Source organism: Electrophorus electricus, chromosome 14 (genome assembly GCF_041902795.1).
Source record: "Electrophorus electricus isolate QZ-2024a chromosome 14, ASM4190279v1, whole genome shotgun sequence".
NCBI classification, from domain to species: Eukaryota; Metazoa; Chordata; class Actinopteri; order Gymnotiformes; family Gymnotidae; genus Electrophorus; species Electrophorus electricus.
This window is the reverse complement of record NC_137510.1, coordinates 18,951,461-18,971,555: the sequence shown is the minus strand read 5'-3', so window position 1 is coordinate 18,971,555 and position 20,095 is coordinate 18,951,461. Positions and strand designations below refer to the sequence as shown.

Below are 20,095 nucleotides of genomic sequence, written 5' to 3'. Positions count from 1 at the left end.
CAGATGCACAATTGTTTTCATTGCCTGGCCTCAGTCTGAATTGATTTGCTAGTCAGTAGATCTGAAAAGGCTATAAATCGTTTTGGCCATTACATTAAGGTTCATATATTGTTTTCTGGGGCATGCGAGTTATTCATTATGTATAGCAGTTCTCAAACTTGCTGGCAAGATGTGTTAACTACAAAGCATGTCCCCAAGTTAAATGATGTTTGTGAGGAGAAACTGAAAGGGCAGTGCTGGAATACTCTTGTGTAATGCACATCTCAGAATGAAAACTGCCATTTAAATTGGCATGATCCAATGTCTCAGTACCTTTTATTTATCAACACTTATCACAACTGGCAGGTAAGAGCATTTTTTGCATGGTGAATAAGATTGGTATATCTACAAGCAATTTTAATTAGCACATAGGTTACTGCTTGGGTTTTGGCTGTATATAAGAAGACTTGTAAAGGAAGTGGAGAGAATTGTGTAATGACATGCTGCTTTAAAACCCTGGTGCCACTTAAGACGAGTCATGCTAGAAAAACATACAAGGGGCTACACTCTGCTAACCATGGGATTGGGAAAGTGTGAAAGGTCATCGCTCTTACAGTGTGCAGGACACAGCTAAGTAGGACATAGCTCAGCCCAGCCTGCCCCAGCTCCCAGGCTAATGGCCTCTCAGCTGTTTAGCCCTACTGTGCATTGCTAGTGATGAGCTGGAGCAAACCGCATACTTGCCTTTCTCTCTCTGATGCCCCTCGAAGGGTGCTGGGTTACTTGAGACATCTGGCAGCCCAAGTGAGCAGTATATCACGTTAGAGAGCCTTTCAACGGTAGTGGGTCTGAGGGCTCCCACATCAAGTCACGTTGAACTTCTCCTTTTACACTGCCCACTCAGGTGTCGCGCTCTCAGCTGGAGCCTTCGGCCCACAGCGAATTCATCTCATGCTTTAGTAAACAAGAAGTCATACTGTGCATTTCTGATGAACGCAAGCCTAGACTGCAGGCTCAAGGTTGTTCCACAGTGAGAAAACTTGCCTGGGAGTGTTTTGGGTTGGATCCCAGCTGATGGCAAATGCTATTACACCCTTGAGGAAAGCACTTATCCCATATCTGCTCCAGGCACTCAGTATAGGTGGTTAATCTGAAGCATCTTGGGGAAATTAAATGTGGTCTTGGAATTTGTAGTACAGTTGAAGAGCACAATATTCTTATGTCATTCTTAATTTGTGAATGTTTTAGGCTAGGAAAGGGGTTGACTGGTCTAAAACAACAGTTTTCTGGCATTACATTTATAGCATTTATCTGATGCTTTTATCCAAAGTGACTTACAATTGTGTCGGAATACAACTTGAGCAATTGAGGGCTAAGGGCCTTGCTCAGGGGCATAAAATTGGCAACTTCACAGTGGTGGAGCTTGAACTGGCAACCTTCTGTATACCAGACCAGCACCTTAACCAATAGGCTACCACTATCCCTGGCATAACTCTTAGGACAGTTTCAACTATAGTAGCAGTATAGTAATATACAAAATCTAAAATTGTAAAAAATATAAAATAAATAAAACAAGCAATTATGTAAAACATCCTATATTTTGCCAGTGGGTCATGTTTTCTTCTGCTCTTTAACAAGGATAGCAGCCCTTACTGTACTCCTGCAGTATAGTTTTTATTTAAAAAAAAAACCAGACAAAATTTAAAGACATTTTCCACAACATTTAATTTTGGACATTACCATAGCTATATGTAAGTTTTGAAGACAAATTTCAACAACAGTACATTTATCCATTTCATTTTCTTTCTATGCCAGTACATGATTTTGGTCCAGTAACATTTTGTGATGGTTCTTTTCCCTTGATGTACATGGATAAATTAAGTCAAACGTCCAACATGCACGTCATTTTACCTGCTTATATCAGAGCAGGACAAAGTCTGAGACTGACATTATGAATATAGCACTGTTTTTCTCAACTTTGCTAAATTTTTCTTTGACACTCATAACTAATAAGGCTATATTACAGCTCTTAACCAGATGGCCAACACTGCAGTTCTATAGAGAGCACCATATTTACATTTATATTTACACACCTTATTGTTTAAAAAGAAAAGAAAAATACTCACAATAATTTTCTTTTTCGGTCAAGTGAGCCATTCTAAGGCTGTACATGTTATGAAATATAAAAGAAAAATATGTATATTTACAGATAGCTGCAACTTATAGCTTATTGCCAATGCCCTTAAAATCTCTCTTACCCTACCACTGTCCTCTGGCTTAGCCTTGGCCCTTTATAGCTTTGATATCAGCCCCTACACCAGGCGATTCTAGATGTCCTGAAAGTGTCCACACACGAGCAGCTCAGTAAAGTTTCAGGAGTATCTGATAGTTGGAGCCTAGGCTGCTAGGTGACAAACTAGCATGGCTTAAACTCAAAAGCCAACCCAATGTCTCTATTCAACACAGCATTTTAAAACAGCAGTCCTTTCAAAAAATAAACTTTTAAAAATGTATTTACATACCCTATAGACATCTCCTAAGGCCTGTCTTAAATGGAGACTGGTATACAGTAACAAAAGTATCAATGGCACAAAGGAACAACTAAGGTGAGACCAGCTGGCCTAGGATTTGAAGCTGAACAGCATTTAGGAGACTAACGCTTTTTTTTTCACCTTTTCTTCAGAATAAAACCAGTCATTTGGCGCTAGAACTGCAGGTACACAGGCAGACCATGGCTCATCAGTGCTAATGGTTCATTAAAGATTGATACAGGTGATCAGATACAGCACACAGCCATGGACAAGCAGCTAATCAGTTTGCTACCTGATCCACTTCTGTGGGTACAATTTACAACTGACATACTGCTGCAGTGTCATGAGTATCTGAATTGGTGTGTGGATTTTAAAAAGGTAACATAACAGAAAAATGCTATATTAAGGTGCATGGCCTGTCTAATGCAGTCCAGACAAACTGTTCCGATTTGAATAACATGCTATCACTTTGGATAAACGTTTGAAATAATTAAGTATGGTATTTAACAATTGGATACAAACTTAGGCAGACTTAACACTGCAAGCTGGCAGTTTATCATATGGTTTCAACTTTCTTCAGTCAGTTTGTACACTGTAGACAAAACTTTCAGACTAATGTTGGGAATTTCTAGCTTATGCATCTGAACCACAGGAAAACAATTTGTCAATATAATTAACAAAAGAGCCCAAAAAAACCCCCAAAACCCCACATCAATTTCCTGACTATCAGTAGTTTCCTGTTTTGATTTTTTTTTTTTTTTGGGGGGGGGGGGGGGGCACCTAATTAAAAAGAAGAGAGATAAATGATACAAATAGTAAAAACTGAATTTCTATTGGGATTCACAAATCTTTCAAACATTACTAAACTATCTTGCCAAAGGTAATGTTTCTAAGTTCAAAAACCATCAATATGAACTTCTCAACATGTAATTTAATTAACTGTGTTCCACAGAAGCACATTACTAAATTGTAATTGGTCATTTAGTTTAAGACATCAGATAGGAGCTGGAATCAGAACTGGAGTTTCCTTTTGTGCGAGTTTCTTCTTAAAAACATCATCATTACTACTGCCTGTAGTCTACAGAGATTTCATTTGGCTTAAATTTTGCACCAGTTACATCCTACAAGGATTCTCGTGCTCACATTTTTAACTACTATGTACTGGTCATTATTTGGTCATTACTTACTTAGCTTTATTTGTATATTTCATTAAAAAAAAATTGACAGGTATTTTTATTTGACTGGCCAATGCAGAACCATGTAATGCATCTTAAGTGATCATCACTTCAAGAGGTTAAAAGACATGAGAAAAAATGGCAGGGAGGCGTAATGTAAAACGGGGTGGAACTTAATAGGACCACCGCTCAACATTATAAAAAAAAAAAGAAAAAAAAAAAAAGGGGGGGTTAGCAGCGTGCACCTCATAAAATCAAACGGGTCCAAGGAAATGAACCCAATAAATAGATTTGAAAGAATGATTAAGACAACATAGAAGGCTGAGGATAGGAAAAGGTCATACACAGCTACTGGAAGAGTACTCTAGTCCTCATAATGCTACAAATGCTGTGACAGGAGCGACCTGCTACGAGGACTGGTCACCTGACCCACCGTCATATGACCTGGCAGCAGCTGGCCTGGGCAGACGTACAGAGCAGCCCGTCCCTGGGGTTCCTCTGGATATTTACGGAGATGGTCTTTTCACACAGAGGTAGCTGAAGCACGTTGTTTTTCAAGTTCAGGTTGTTCTCTGTGGCCAGGTCTAGTTCTTTGAGCATGGCCACTGTTTGGTCCTGGTAGAGGTCCACTGAGCTGCTGCTGCTGATGGTGGCGTGGCTGGGCACAGCCACCTTGTCCAGGCTGCTGCTGGAGCCGACGCACATCTTCCAGGCGCTCTTCTCCTGCACCCTGACGCTGGAGAGGCTGCGTGGGTCGATGATGAAGCGCCCACCTCGCCCTGAGCTGCGGTGCTGGAACTGAGCGCTCAGGCACAGGCTCATGAGCTTCAGGCTCTCTACCAGCTCACCGGCGCTCCTGGGTGCGCTGCGCGCCGAACCCGACGTCGGGTTACTGTTGCCGCTCGAGCAGCTGGATGGGCTCCCCTGCCCCTTAGATCCGCCCCCTCCTCCCGCACTGCCTCCGCCCCCGCCCCCACCACCTCCTCCACCCCCGCCAGGCGGGCTGCCCCTGTCTGGTCCAGAGTTGCCCTCCCCTGGGGGTTTGCCCTGCCCACCACTGCTGCCGCCCCCTCCGTTGCCGCCCGAGTTGCCGGGCGGGCCCTCGCTGCTGTCCCTGCGGTTCCAGCTGTAGGTGAAGCCCGACTCCTTGTCCAGGCGCCGACGGTGGCTCTCTGAGTCATCGTCGCTGGTCTCTGAGCTGGAGCAGCTGGAGCCGCGGCCCTGGCTCTTGCGCCGGTGGTAGCGTTTCTGCGCCGTCCCCGGCGACGCCATGTTCATCTTGAGGCGGCTCAGCTTGGGCGGCAGGCTCTCGTCCATGTCGAAGTCATCGTCCGACTCGCCCTCCTCCTCGAAGATCTGGTTTAGCACGGGGGCGCTCTTGCGTGACGTTAGCCGGTTGGTGATGGATGGTGGCTTGCGCCGCAGAACCACCTGGGTGGGCAGCGGCGACGGGTCCTGCTCCTCCTCCTCCTCCTCGTCCTCCTCCACACGGAAGAGGCAGGTACGCTGCTTGGCAGAGGCGGCTGCCGGTGGGGCCATGCTGCTGGGCTTGAGCGGGTTGGGTGGAAGCGAGGCTGCTGGGCTGGGAGTGGGGCCACTGGTGCCCGCCTCGCTGCTCTCCTCGCGCCGGCCCAGCTCCAGAAGGCCTTTGCTGCGGTGGCCGTTCAGCAGGTTCTCTGCACTGCGGGCGGGCGACTGTGGCCCCCCCGCGTGGGAGATGGAGGACGCCGCTAGGCTGTCCTCGATGTCCTGGTGCATGTCGATTTTAGTGGGCCATGACTGCCTGTGACGAGAACAGACACAGATGTAAATAATTCCTTTTCCACAATACCATGTGCTATGGAATATCAACATGGCACGGTCATTTTCCTAAACAGAGGATCCGAATAATTTGCACTTGCTTCACGAAACTGGTATAACGTATATGGATATGTCTAGAACAGCTCAAGGCTGAAACACAGTAGAGCATACAGCAAAACTGTACTGTAAGGAAACAAGTGAGCCCTCATGACAGAGTCCTTGACAAAAGGCTGACCTGACTCTCCAGCCAAGCTTTTAACAATCTGCTGAATAGAAGGGGGTTGGGGAGCAGGGGAATCAAAGGATGACTTGCAGACTAAATGCCCTGCTTTTGCTTCAGTGCTGATGAAAGGAGCATGCTCTAATGAGTTTGTGTGAAGCAACAAGTGCTGTGTTGAAGGGGTTCGATGCTAAATGACTCAGCTGTGTATGACTTTACTGGAGCATACATGTTCCCAGGGTATCATAACCACATAGTCAAACCATCAACACTCCACAAACATTTTGTTGATATAGTGACAAGCCAAACAAACAGGGCACTATGGTCATTTCTCAGTAGAGATAACAGCTAGATCTAAAATGCAAAGTCTGAATGGATGAAAGCAAAGAAAGGCCACTCTGAATGACTTATCCCTTCCACACAGAAGGCTGTTGTGCACGTTTAGTTAATTTAAACTCATTAGGGTCTTATGTGCTTTGTTGATTTCCTCATCTGATTTGCATCATTTTTGTAAAACATTCCAAATAAGGGGATTCGCAAAATGCCATCACATGCAGCCGTGTGCATGCCCTCCTCTCGGAAGGCCCTGTGCTCTAGCCCCCTGCTCAGGCCTCACTCACCAAGGATGTGCTGCCTGGCCTTACGCGTCCTCCCCTCCAGCACCAGCAGGCTCTCCATGACTGGATTGCACACAGGTGTGAATACACAGCAGAGGCAGGCGTGCCCATGACTGAACCTCAGCCAGACTGCCAGCACGGCTCCGGGGACAACCAAACCTTGCACTAGACACGCCCAAATTGTTGATATCCTCAGATATTTTCTTGTTTCACAACCTGACCTACAGACATACTGAACAGCCAACATAAGAGAGCTCGGCCTGTCTTTTGAGTGCACGACAGCCCTGTCGCTCTCCTCTATACTTATGAGAGGCCTAGTACACCAAGCTTTAGTCACTTCTGTTCAGCACCAACTCCCACCTTCTTGACTCCCTTACAAGACACCATCATGTTGAACAGTGGCTCATCTTTCTTTAGCACTGGTGCTTGAGGCAAATCAAGACAGAGTGGGACCGCAAGGCCCCTGGGCAGGACCACAGGGGGCTGTTGGCCAGGCAATGGTACCTGAAGTGGGCCTTGATGTTGCTGGGGCTGGAGGACCGTGGCTGCACCTCCTTCTCCTGCTTCTCCCGCAAGATACGCTCGGCCAGCAGGAAATAGGTAGCTGTGATGTGGTTGTATTTGTTAGTCTCTAGGGCTCTAGAAAGGGAGAAGAAAGAGTGTATTTAATGGAGAGAGAGGTGGGGGGGGGGAGAGAGAGAGAGAGAGAGGGGATCTGAAACATTTTAGATCATGTACTGGGCAAGAACCTTGCCTTTAAAACATTCAAGAGGATAACAATGCCTTTAAAAGGTCTGGTGGTCAGCATTCTGTCACATATTTCACCCAAACCTGTGTGACTAAAATAGCAGGGTATTCTCCAGAAGTATGCCAAGAGTACACTGACTTCAGTGAGCCTCCTCCGGCTGATCTAATGCTGCTGGCTACAGCTAGCATGCGTTTGGCATTGATCCTGTGCGGAGCACATTCTGAGTACATTCCCAATCCCTCCTCTCCACTTCGCAGGGATTATGCACTAATGAACAAACAAATGGACCCTCAGCTGCTGCAAATAACCCTCAATAACAATAATCTCACAGTAAAACTCGGATAGGGTAAGTCTACAAATAAACTGGTATAACCTGTATCAGAGTGCCCCCCTGCAAAGAACACTGACAGTTTCACAATGTTGTCTTCACTTTTGTTGTTCACTGGGCTGCCATGTGTTTCACCAAAACTAGGTTGAGGAAGTAGGACTTGGCACTGTCCCGCTACCTTGAATTTAATAATGACAAAAACGTTACTTTGCACCACCTTTGCAAAAGCTTGCTGTGATTTTCTGTCTGGGCTGTAACCAGGATCAAAATTTAGGTCCATACTGTAGAACTCTGACCAATTTCACATCAGTAAAACACGCTGCGTAATATTTGTAGGCCTACTACACCACTTCCTAATCTCCTTTATGAATGTGACTGTTTCTACATTGCTGTGTTTTTACTGTAATGTTCATAATGTCTCTTCAGTGTTTAACACAGAATACAAATTTACGTAGGCCCAGATGCACTTCATTTCTCACTCACTCTATTCTCCCCCTAAACTATCATTACTATTATTTAGTTTCCACCAAAGTTTGACTTTAAATAATAATCCTTTTATTTATTGGCCAGTGTCCTGTCTGCTGAAGATGCATGCTGTAGTCTATTGACTTGAGAGGGGAAAGGCTGTCTTCTCTTCCTGTGGCCCCATAAACTGAAGAAATCCCTGCTTAGTCGCCTGAGGGCCGATATTGGTACATTTCATGCAGGAGATTAAAACCTGTGTTTGAATTAGCCATGAATTAACCTTAAGACTTCAGCACTTTGTTTTCCAATATTTTACCTTTTATTTTTAATTTATTCCATTTGATTTTTCTGTTATTCTAAGGCGTGTATGCTATAGACCAATTATGGCCCTATATTTTCAGAAGTCAAGTATGCTGTAGAACCATGTTTTTCAAGTTTTGCTCCATCCCACTCCAACACCTGGTACAGGTGTAGAGGTAGCTGGCATAGAGCAAACGTGTGGCTTGCCCAGTGGATCCCGAGGCTTGGGCTGAGAATCACTGCTATATCATCTACACCAGCAAGCCTTTAAATTCCTAACAATACATGAGATCTGAGAGGAAAAATACTAAAAAAAAAAAGAAAAAGAAAAAAAAGAAAAAAAAAAAAAAGAAAAAAGTTCAAGTACCTTCTAACTCCCAAATCATCTCTTAATACCAAACAGGATATATAAAGTGGTTCAAAATGGTTTCTAGTGCTTAACTTCTTTAACTGCGCCACATTTGTACAATATTTTTGTTGCGCTTGGTGTTATGAGAAATATGATGGAGTAACATTTCTGCACTGAACTCTGTATTGAGCCATGTGATTAATCCCATCACATGTTTAATTTAACTGCTTAGCTGTTAAACGTGTAGGCGTTCCCTGGGCCAGCTAACTGGTTCTAGCACTGGGATTTCCCAGCTGTCTGGGTTAGGCAGGGCAGATGAAGTAGAGGCTGATGAATGATCTTTCAACCATCATGCAGCATGGCACTCTTCACTGTGTGACTCGTGAACAAAACATTACATCAATTTCCTGTTTCCTGACATTAGGACTATTCTAATGCACTTCTCTGAAAGTGGTTGAATAATACCACTGCTTTGTCAATTAATAAAAGACAGTCATCCAGTGTTTGACAGACTTTGGACATTACATAGCCTACAGGTTTCCTGATGCTTGCCCTAGCTCAGTGTGATTGAAATGGAGGCACTTTTTTGCTGAAATCTGGTCGCTGAATAATGATGTACTGCAATGGTAGAAAATGCTATTCATTTTTCACTGATTTCACTCCAGCTTACAATTCCTCCTGTATTCAACCTAATTATTCATCACTATGAACTAATGAAAGAAGGTTCCAATAAATAGGAGGTGACTGAATGGGTGTACTCATGAGAGACAAAAAGACAAATGAAGGGTTTTGTGGTAGGGCCACTTACTCGATGATGGCCTCACGGTCTGCAATGTCTCCCAGCACCATACGCTGAATGATGCTGTTGTGTTCTTCTTCAGACAGGTTCTTGTGGGACACCAAGGGCGTGCTGAACTTTGTTGCCGGGGAGGGATCCACCCCCTGCAGCCACGCATGGCTCTCGATCTCCTCCAGGGAGGCCCGGTGCTTTGGGTCCCTCTGCAGCATCCGGTTAATCAGACTGTTCGGGGTGACAGGAGATGACATAAGCACCATGACCTGTCAGAGGTCTCCAGAGTAACTTCTGTAGCCATTTTGGCTCAGACCAGAACCAGTTTCCTAGCCTCCACTCAAAAGCTGAGCTACTATTAGCTTCAGTGAGCACCACCCTCCCCCTCCCCATTTCCTGGAAAAGTGTAAAAGCCCATGTGTGAAAGGGCAGCCACAGAGGACCTCTCCGATTCAAACTCTTGCCTGTGCGAAGCAAATGAAAGCGGCCTTATTGTGAAGAAAATGTCTGGCGGTCCCTCGGCTGTGAGAGCGGAGACGGAGCCATCTTTAGAACATGTCGCATCAGCATTCAGCACATGCACACTGTCAAATTACAGCTCTACCGGCATGAAGCGGCGACATAGCCCAGGACGAGCCTGCGCATCAGCCGCGCTTCACTGGAGAGCCAGCTCGGCCCGTGCTCACTTTACCCACAGCCAAGCAATTTGAGGAAAATAAGCAATAAAGAAATAGCTTAACAATTTTCCCTTTCCCTCCTCCATAAGTACAAGCATTGCATATTATTAGCCTACCACTTAAACTTTTTTCTTCTCACTCCACGTCACAGGTCATCACTTATGCTCTAGTCCTTTATTTCAGTGGTTACACCAGCTAAGCAAGCTATCCCTCTATGACGCACTTAGTTGAGTGTTAAGTTTTCAGGCTATTGCAGTGAAACCTCTTCTGCCATATCTGAAGAATAACCATGTCATCAGCGCCTCGGGCTAAAGCAGTAGCCATTAGAATCCCATAATCACCCAGTAATCAGCAGGAGCAGTGGCACTAAATGGTGGGGTTTAAATTTAGACTTGCCATGCCTAATAACCATGTCCACGATCAAAAGAGAAACTGACCATTAGAAGTTGCAGCACGGGTGCTTGGCTCTGTTAGTTTAAACCTGCCACACGGGTTTATAGATATATTTATACACTGTGAAAGGATGGTTGTTGGAATGATTCTCAAGAAGGGTTGGTGACATGCAAGTCCTCTAATAACATCCTGTAGCACTTAACACTTTCACACTACTGTAAAAACACATGGCCGCCATGGGCTCCAGGGTCATGCAGGTAGGGCTGACTCCATGATCCAGAATGCAAGGAATTTCAACACGCCCGTACAAGGTTCAGAACTGCCAAATAAAGATGTCAGCATGTTCACATCTCTTCCTCCCACAAGTTGCCCAGGTGTATAAGTCACTTGCAAGCAATCTGGCACAAGAAAACAGGACGGCAAACAGACACCAACCGACAATTTACTCCAAGCCTGGGCCACATTGATTTTTACACATTCACCAGTAAAAAAAAATTCATGCCACATTAAAGTATTCCATTTCTGTTCTACAATGGAAAAACATGCAACACCATGGTGTCTGAGAAAGAAAGGCTTTGCTTAAATGGTGCTCTCCTCTTCTGATAGGCAGGATGTCCAGTAACTGGAGATGGCTGTGTCTCCTATATTCACACATGGCGGTTTCCATGACGAGGTGGGGGGGGGGAAGGAGATCAACGTATGGCTTGAATTGTGCCTAGCAGCTGAAGATGATGAGCACCGATTTACTGAAACGCCTCAGTGTGAGGAGCTGTACATGCTACTGAGATGGAGTGCTGGGTCACTAACGGTTTCCATTTGAAATGCAAATCAAAACATGTGAAAACAGATATAGTAATTTAATGAGTGTGAGATTACACAACCAGAATGCAACGGATTTAATCCTCTTAGCACTGTGCTTTAAAATATCTCCACTGGAAAAGGCTTCCCAGATGAAGCCTGAACTTGGCAAATAGAAAATTAACTGGAATTCAAAAGAAATCTGACAAACTCAAAAGGGAGGCAAAACAAAAATAAACAGATGGACAAAACCCCCCCGCCATTGCAACACAAATGAACACTGCCAAACCACACAATTAAAAAAGTCAAATGAAAAGCAATTTGAGCAGGAATTGTTTCCTTAGCTCACCATCACTTTGGCCGTAGACATATAGGCCACAAATAATAGCGTGCATATATATATAAAAAAAAAACCCCACACCCTTAATGATGTCAGTTTTGTTCAGCATCTTAAGCTATTTCACAATGACTTTTGCCATGCAAAGTAACACTGCCAAGCACTGTGTGTCACAGCATGTGGGCCATTATCAGGTGCAAGACAAAAAAAGCCATTGTAGCTTATATGAGGAAAAAGAACTAGGGGCAAAGTTCACTCAGCAATGCGGTGCAATCACTCTTGTGCATGTGAATTTAATTAGGGTTTATATCTGAAGTGGCCACAAATGAACCTTTTATAATGTAGCTTATCATGAGCATTAAGGCAACATACTGGTTAGCCATTTACCAAGATTGCATAAAAGCCAATCTGTGAGACAGTGCAGGCCTAAGGCAGATTTCTAACACCCTGATTCAACTGTGCCTTTACTTTCCACGCCACATGTGGAAAGTAGCCGTGATTGGGTCATACGATTTGCCGCCCTGCCAGACAGCTGTCAGTGCGAGGCTCCCGAGAGAGCGTGCTGTGCCTATCTACAACACAGCATGGAGCAGCGATAAGAGTCGCAACCCATTCCCACATCCACACGGGCAGAGCGGGCTGGTGCAGGCTCTCAGCAGGGCCTGGAGTCACTGCAGAGGGAGCACTCACACTCATTCACACTTGCCGGCTTGAAGCCAGGCCTCGACGGCACCGCTGACATCACTTAGGGAGAGCAACATTCGATGAACGGGTAACGTTTGGCTCACTTCTTGGATCACAGACTGCAACAGCATTTGCACAATTCTTTAGAATAGAGAGTCATAAAAAAAAATAAATTAACGAAAAATGAGGCCTCGCAACATGGCTCATAAATAGAGGCTTAAGGAGGATGTTCCCCTCCCCTGTTCCTGGACAAAAACGAAATATATCCTCCCTGCTCCTCGAGCGGAAAAACTGCAGGGACGGTCGTAGAGCCCCACGCATAACAGGGCCCATGTGTGCCATGGTTTTTATTTACACAGTACTGTAAAAGAAAGGGTGCCCAAAGGTTTTCATAGTGGTACTAGCATTCATAATAGTATTGAGAACAGAGTGATACATGGGGGAATAAAAGGGGGGGGGGGGAAGCCCCCCAAAACCCACAAACCTCCCCTGCCAGGATCAAAACCCCAACCACACCATACAAGAACACCAAGCTAAATATAATACAAAAATGCGGATATTGAACAAGATAACTATGAAAACTATTCAACCATTTATCCAATCAGTAGGACCCTGAAACTGATCCGATTTCAAATATCTGCAAGCTATGAAGTATCAAACATTGATATTTATTGCATGTACATGAAATAAAGGTTTCAGATAATCCATTTCAGACCACCTTTGTTTTTCACTTTTCTATGAATCACAAGCAAGCATAATTGCTGTTTTTATTTCTAGACCAAAAGTGGGCCAGTTCTTTGTATGTGTCTATTGTAGTTGGCACATACCATGCAAACAAAGGATAGGCTGTAACATTAATAAACTGCAATCCATACATGAGCTATAAATTAACTAAATGCGTCATACCTTTAACATGGACACAGACACACAAAAAAATTACTGCGATTCAAGTGGAAGTTAATACAGGTAACTATAGTCTGAAAAATCTATAGACTATTTAAGAAATCCTTTAAAATTCTGCATGTTGATTCAGTAGCATATAAAACAACGTCAAGATTCTGACATATATTGATCTTTCTGGCATTCCTGTTTGGCTCGAGTTGGTTCTTCTAAAGAACCACCAGGTGGAAGATCAGTAATACTGGTAAGCCAGCAACTGTTGCCATTTTAACCACATGGCGAGCAGCTCCATCAGTCAATGCCGTCTTTTACGCTACCACTGAAACATGACCTCCGGCAGCCACTACGAGCTGAAAGCCTGGTCTGAGAGCTAGTCGCGCACTCAGGGCCCCCGGTTGTGAGCCAACAGACCAGCAGAGCTGCCTGGAGACACAGGATTTATGCGTTCCAACTGGACTTGTGAAACTGCAGTGCTGCTACTGCAACTGGTGGGACACCTACACTGTACGTGCCAAAGTAAACCAAGTCAGAGCGATAAAGAGAGGAAATTAAGAGAAATGTATGGCTGGAATTTCCATGACTCCAAAGGGCACTCAGAGATGGGGCAGGATATACCCTGTAGAGGGCAGAGATCACTCAGCTAAAAACACTAGTACAGCTGTGCAACCCGTTTTAAGATCACCGTCTTCAAAAGCCGTCGGTTTGTCCGTTGACGTCTACACTTCACTCTGAAGCAGTAGAAGCAGAGTGGCTAAGGAAATGGCTGGGACCCAATGAAGTGAAGAAAAGTGGCAGGAAGTCCCAGTCCAAGAGTCATGGAGCAAACACATGCTCCATCAGGCCAAATCACTGGTACCACGCTGACACCATGGCAACGGACAAATTGGGGGGGGGGGGGGGGTGACGAAGAAAAGGAGAGAGAGAGTTAGGGGTAGATGTTGCCGAGGAAAACCAAACAGTGAGAGGGAGGGGAAAAAACAAAAAAAAAGACACTGAATTAAGGGCCACTGTGAACAGGCAGCAAGAAAATAAAGATAGAGTAACTGGGGCAAATGGAAACCTCCAGCGGCATGTCTTAGCCTCACACACACCCCTCACTCCACCGGCATTTCACCATGCAGAGATGCTGCACCGCGCTGATAATCCCTCAGGATTACCATGTTTATTAAACTATCCCACATCAACAAGAAACTGGGGACTATAACACAAACTGCCCTACTGAATTAACAGATAAAACAAAATCCATCTAGTAAATTACTTCTAAAAAACTGCATTCGATAGTGGTGTCTAATGTAAGACAAATGCCTGAAGAAAACCATTAAAAGATTACACCTAGAAACATTTACATAAAACGAATAATTCTGAGCAGAATGTGAATATGAACCATGATTTAGCATGACTGCTCTTGACAAAAACACTGAAAATACAAGGACACTACATTTCAAAACATTTCTACAAAGAAGAAAAACAGAAAAAAGTAGACTAGAAAAAAAACTACAAAAACTAAAATAAATCAGAACAATGTGGGAATATGCTGCAATACTGTAGTTAATAGTTCAGAACATTGTAACATTTTTTATTACTTAAGGTATAGAATACAAGACCACATGAGCTTCAGCCAGTTTAGGAGCCGACACATCCATGCGCCCAAACTGTAACGCACTGAACTTACGTGTCCGGAGGTTACATCTAAAGAGCAGTAAAGCATTTAAGATGCTGTATGCGATGTGTTCATATTAGCTCTCAACGCTGACGCTATGCCCATATTTCCCGCCATGGCACAGCAGGGGAAGAGGGCTGCTTTGTGCATGCTCGTATGCAGCGCTAGGCTTGGAGAAACCTGGAGGTTGGGTGGGGGGGATTTTGCTGGGGAGTGGGACAGTCGGTAACGTGAGGTGACAGTTACTATGCATGGCCCAGGTGTTTATCTGCCAGGGGAAAGATGGCTTTACCACAGCTGTACACACATGCCTGCAGAAGAGAGATGTTTGAACTTCTGAACCTCCTATCGAATGCCGTGGGAGTAGCTGGCTGGCTAAGCAGGGGCACAGTGTTGCTCACTTGATGAACTGATACAGGCTATGGATGAGTGCTCCTCACATCCCAGCCCCTGGTAGTCTGCAACTGTCATCAGTCACGATTAGGCAAACAGTTCACACCTTAGGAGCAGGAACGCAACTGTTCAATGCACTTTTGCCACAAATTCCTCATAGTTTAAAAAGAAAGGCAAGTGGTGGCACACAACGTGTCTTATAACCAGCCCTGCAGAGCTTACATGGATGAAACAAAGCCACACTAACAAGAATATAGTTTTTACCACATGGTCTAAGTTAAGTCAATAAAACATGATCATCATCGGTGGCCAAAGGTGTGGAACATTTGACTGACAGGCAGTTTTTGGTTTCTCTTTAGCATATCCTAGTAGTGGAAATATTGATGTCCTGAAAGCACCATCCCAGGTCTCCTGTATAATGTATAAAGCAGTAATTGGTGCTTTAACAAATATGAGCAGCTTTGCCTTCCCTGTACTGGTCTCCCAGGGTACAGTCAAGTACATGCCCATAACCAATTAACACAAATGTTCCCAACATGCCCCACACTTGTTAATAAGAATTTTTAACCAAATACTCTGAGCCCTGTCATCTTTCAAAAACAGAATTTGCAAAATCAAATAATTTATTTTCAGTTCAAATGAGAACCATCACAGCTCTTGTACAATTGGCCATGTTTGGTAAGGGTTGGGTCATTAAAGCAGTGTGTACAGATGGCCATGGAGAATACATCTGACTCATATGCAACACTGTTCTCTGGGTCCACATGGGGGCAGCAGTACAGGGGCACCACAGAGACTGGAGGTGCTTTTAAAGCCATATGACTTCTGCCACTCATCTGAAACCCTAGCACTCTGCAGATTAAACGTCACATAGTACTTCGGATCAGTACATGGAGATCCCACTTTTTTTTGATGCAATAAACAAAAGCAAACATAAATAAATAATCTCTACATTGCCTTGCTTCACCAGCATTATATTACTGCTTTCTGCAGCATTGGCACCTGACTGAGCATCCCATGTCAGCCACAAACACATTCTCACCTCACAGGCTTTTTCACAAGACCCTGATTTCACAACAGCTTCCGTCTAATGAAACCAAGCGGTGGGAGGAAATCAGCAGCAAGAGGACAAACTGGCCTTTTGTTTTGGCTGCCTGGGTGTATTTTTGTACTTGCGCATTGGACAGATGGCAACAGACACTGTGAGGGAAGGTCACTACCGAAACATTAAAGTGAGGGAGGGAAGCAAGGCTCTGCTGAAGGACCCCAACCATGCCATCAATCACACTGTGTCACTATGGTGTCCACTCTATGAGCAGAGAGGCTGGGGGCTGAACAAAAAGCCGCCATTGACTCAGACAGGAGCGCACTAAAGTGGCAACAAAAACTAGCACTTCTGATCAAAGCGCAGCTGCAATGCCCAAAAATAGCCCATGCACATTGGCTGACCTGCAGTCAGTGCTTAGGTTCCATTCTCTTCTGCCTTAGAAGGAAGAAGTTCTACTGTTAACAGTAGTCACATCAAACAGGCCCTTGGAAAGAGATCAGTGTCATTTATATGCAATATCTGTTAAAGACCAGATTAGTCTGAGTATGTCTATGTAATTTCCAATGGATGTCTTGTTTTCTTTATATAATGTTTTTTGGCAAAATAACTGCTTGTTAAAATATTTCATTTAACTTTACAATAACAGAATTTCTTCTAGCGATTATAATAAATAGCGCCTTAGGCACAAGGTGGTCATTTTACGACTGCACTCAAAGTCGCCCAAGGTCCTCAGCACCCCTATATCAAGTATGAGCACTGTATTAGCTGATATCACCTACTGTAATGACTATATCTGCACAAGCCAAGTTGGGTTTTAAATCAATCAATCAATCATTCTTCTTCATATAACTGATTAGGCTCAAGATAAGCAATATAACTGGTGATTTCCATCACCATGGAAATCTCTTTATAAGTCACACAAGATGAATTAATTAATACAAGACAACAATGTGTATATTATCATCAGCGATAAAGTACTGCAGTGCTACTGGCACTTATATGGTCTGTCCATATAAAGTTGGCTCTAGTACAGCAGTGTGCAGCTTAGCAATTACATAACCATTATGAGAGCTGGACTTATGGATGTAATCAGTATGCTGTAGTTAGTGTTTCACACGGAGTATTGACCTAGGTAGCTTCTCTCCCTTCACTAACCTACACACTAACTGTGCTATACTATATTATATATATACAATTTTAGAACCTATTTAAAACAGCTCTGTGCATTAAAACATGTCACTTGCAAGTGAAGTGAATGTTTTACTTTCTGAAAATCACAATTTCCCATTTAACGACTAAATTTTGGGGACCAGCATCTGTAGTAAACTTTAAAGTGATTAAACCATAGCTGTGAAAAATTCACTATGCCCAAATATTTTTCTGTTAAATCACAGTTTTGTGGTTAAGTCATTTAACATGAAAAAATGCCAGTTGTGTGTTTGAAATGCCTTTGAAAGAGTCAACACTAATCTGGCCATATTGCTGCCAGGTAATCAAAGCAAGCCGAGCCCACAGAAACAGAACACCTCATCAGTAAGATTCTCTGCCTTGGCATTTGCGTTCATCTCCTGAAGAGAAGGTGCTCGGCTCAGCACCTTCACTCGGGTCTTTACTCTGTGGGCAAACGAACTGGCAGTCTCATCACTTCTGCAATGATTCCAGATCTCAGTTAGGGAAGAAAGGGGTTATGGTGGGAACGTGTTCAGGACAGGGTTGTGGTGTACTCAGGACACCCCTACTACTCCCAGGGCCCAGCACACTTACTCTTTGCAGGCATTGGAGACGTGGGTAGGTACCGTGTATTTACAGTCCATGATCATGGTGAGGGTTTCGCTGTCGTTGGCCTCCTGGAAGGGAGGCTGCCCACATACCAGCATAAACAGGATAACTCCCAGACTCCAGATATCTACAAAGTGAGAGAGAGAGAGAGAGACACACACACACACACACACACACACACACACACACACACACAATCAACAAGGCTTTTATTTATGAAGAAAACCATGTTCAGTTCCTCCAAACAGTCATTTCTGCCCTGTAGGACAAGAACATTTTGACAAGAAAGACCCAGTAACAAATGACAGATGCCCATGGTTTGTCAAGGGACCATAGCCAAAAGCTGTGCCTAGGACCATGGCTGTCACGGCACACAGGAAGCTATTCATGTGAGCTCCTGACTGCTTAACTGATAGACTAACTCTCAGACAGCTAATGTACCACACATGCAAATGCAACTAATCTATGAAAAGCTAAAACAAACACCACATTATGTAAATCTCTAAATCAGGGGACATCAGTTTAAAACCACCTAATTTTCCTAATAGTGACACACACGATCACGTTCAACTGTGGCGTATGGCTTGATGTGAATGCCACTGTAATTAGGGTGAGAGAGAGCACGAAATATTTGAGCAAAAGTTCCATTAGCTGTTCCTCCTCACGGGATTATATCAAGACGCCACAACCCCCCCCCCCGGCCCCATGCTGTAGTTCATTTGAGAAAACGATGGCACACCAGCTGCTGAGTCTCAGCTATGTTTGAGCAGGGACAGTGGAGTACCGGACATTACACTTGTTCCATTTAACATGAGGCCCTTTAAAAACATTTGGCTGGACATTGAGCGGTGTGGTTTCATCATCCGACTCCATCCAAATAAGGCACATAAAAGAGGTCTGAATTGCAGCTGTCGCACTGAACCGTGCCCATGCCTCCCATGTGGTAGTGTGCAGCAAGAAGGTCAGGTGTGATGCCATGTTGCATCGCAACACCTACATGTGTTGCGCTCTGCCGTAGAGGTCTACACAAGGCCGCTCACAGAAACAGTGGTGGAGTGTGAGCACTGCCCTGCTCCTACTGCCTCTGTTCAGCTGTAATGACCCACAGAGCCTGAAGCCACAGCTTTCCCATCTGCTTCCTGACAGAATGATTGCTGCAGAACAAAGCAGCCTCCGGCACGGCAGTGCAGCTGGGGTGGCGGACATGTAGAAGAGCCCGGCCCATCACTCAGTCAGGGACACACGCGAGCTCGCACGCACAAACCACGTGCTGCTTGCACACATGAACTGACAGCCAAAGTCAAATCTACTTCAACAATTAGGCAGTCACACACACCAACTGCTGTCAGGTGTTTTTCCCTGCAATGGTGTCTACAGATGGTCCAATACCCCTGCACGAGATTAAGCTTTAAAAAGCACTAGTGTGAAAGGGTATGACTTAACTAGAACCTGCCAAAACAAGCCTGACAATTTTTTTTCCTATGGGATATCTTAAGGGGCCCATATCCTGCATTTTCCTTTGATATTTTTTCCTTGATGTCCACTTACATTTGTGTGGCTTTATTATAAATAAATAGATAAATAAATAAATAAATCCTTTACTGTGCCTTTAAGATATAAGATAATGTGCTTGGATGCCATGGAATGTGCCTCATTCAAAAGGCCCTTAGAGCTGAATGTGGAAAGGTGTAAACTGCTGTAAGACATATGTAAATGAGCTTGCTCTCATGACATCAGAGAAAATGATTTCAAAACAGGCTGCTTTTGCAGGTTATATCAGCTGTATGGACTGGGGAGTACACAGTGTTTTGAGATTAACATAATACCTAGATTTTACAAGAATTACTTATTACTTCAAAATTATTTATTTAAATAAATTGAGGGAAATTGAGTTTTCTGTCATAAAGGGCCCTTTAAAATGCTGGTGCATCCTCATTTTGAGCCCCAAACTCCCCTGATGATTGCTGGCATGGCACAATCTTCATTCCTTATATTAACAGAATCAAAAAGATCAGAAGCACTGAGATATTTGAGACTTCATTTATTCAGAGAGGGTACAGAGAAGCTTGCGTCTGTTTTTCAGGAGCAGCCCTGGCACGGGGGGGGGGGGGGGGGGGGGGGGGT

The 20,095-nt window shown here is 44.2% G+C and overlaps 1 protein-coding gene across 1 annotated transcript in view; it reads right to left on the bottom strand.

Moving 5' to 3' along the window:
• Positions 1-1,685: 1,685 nt before the first annotated feature.
• Positions 1,686-20,095, bottom strand: part of snrka (SNF related kinase a) — a 34,737-nt gene continuing 16,327 nt past the window's right edge. Inside the window, exons 3-6 of the mRNA XM_035531136.2 lie at positions 17,957-18,098; positions 9,321-9,533; positions 6,827-6,961; positions 1,686-5,468 (exon numbers count right to left, since the gene is read on the bottom strand). Of these exons, the coding sequence (XP_035387029.1) occupies positions 4,121-5,468; positions 6,827-6,961; positions 9,321-9,533; positions 17,957-18,098 (1,838 nt within the window). The 3' untranslated portion in view covers positions 1,686-4,120. The remainder of the gene's footprint in view (positions 5,469-6,826; positions 6,962-9,320; positions 9,534-17,956; positions 18,099-20,095) is intronic.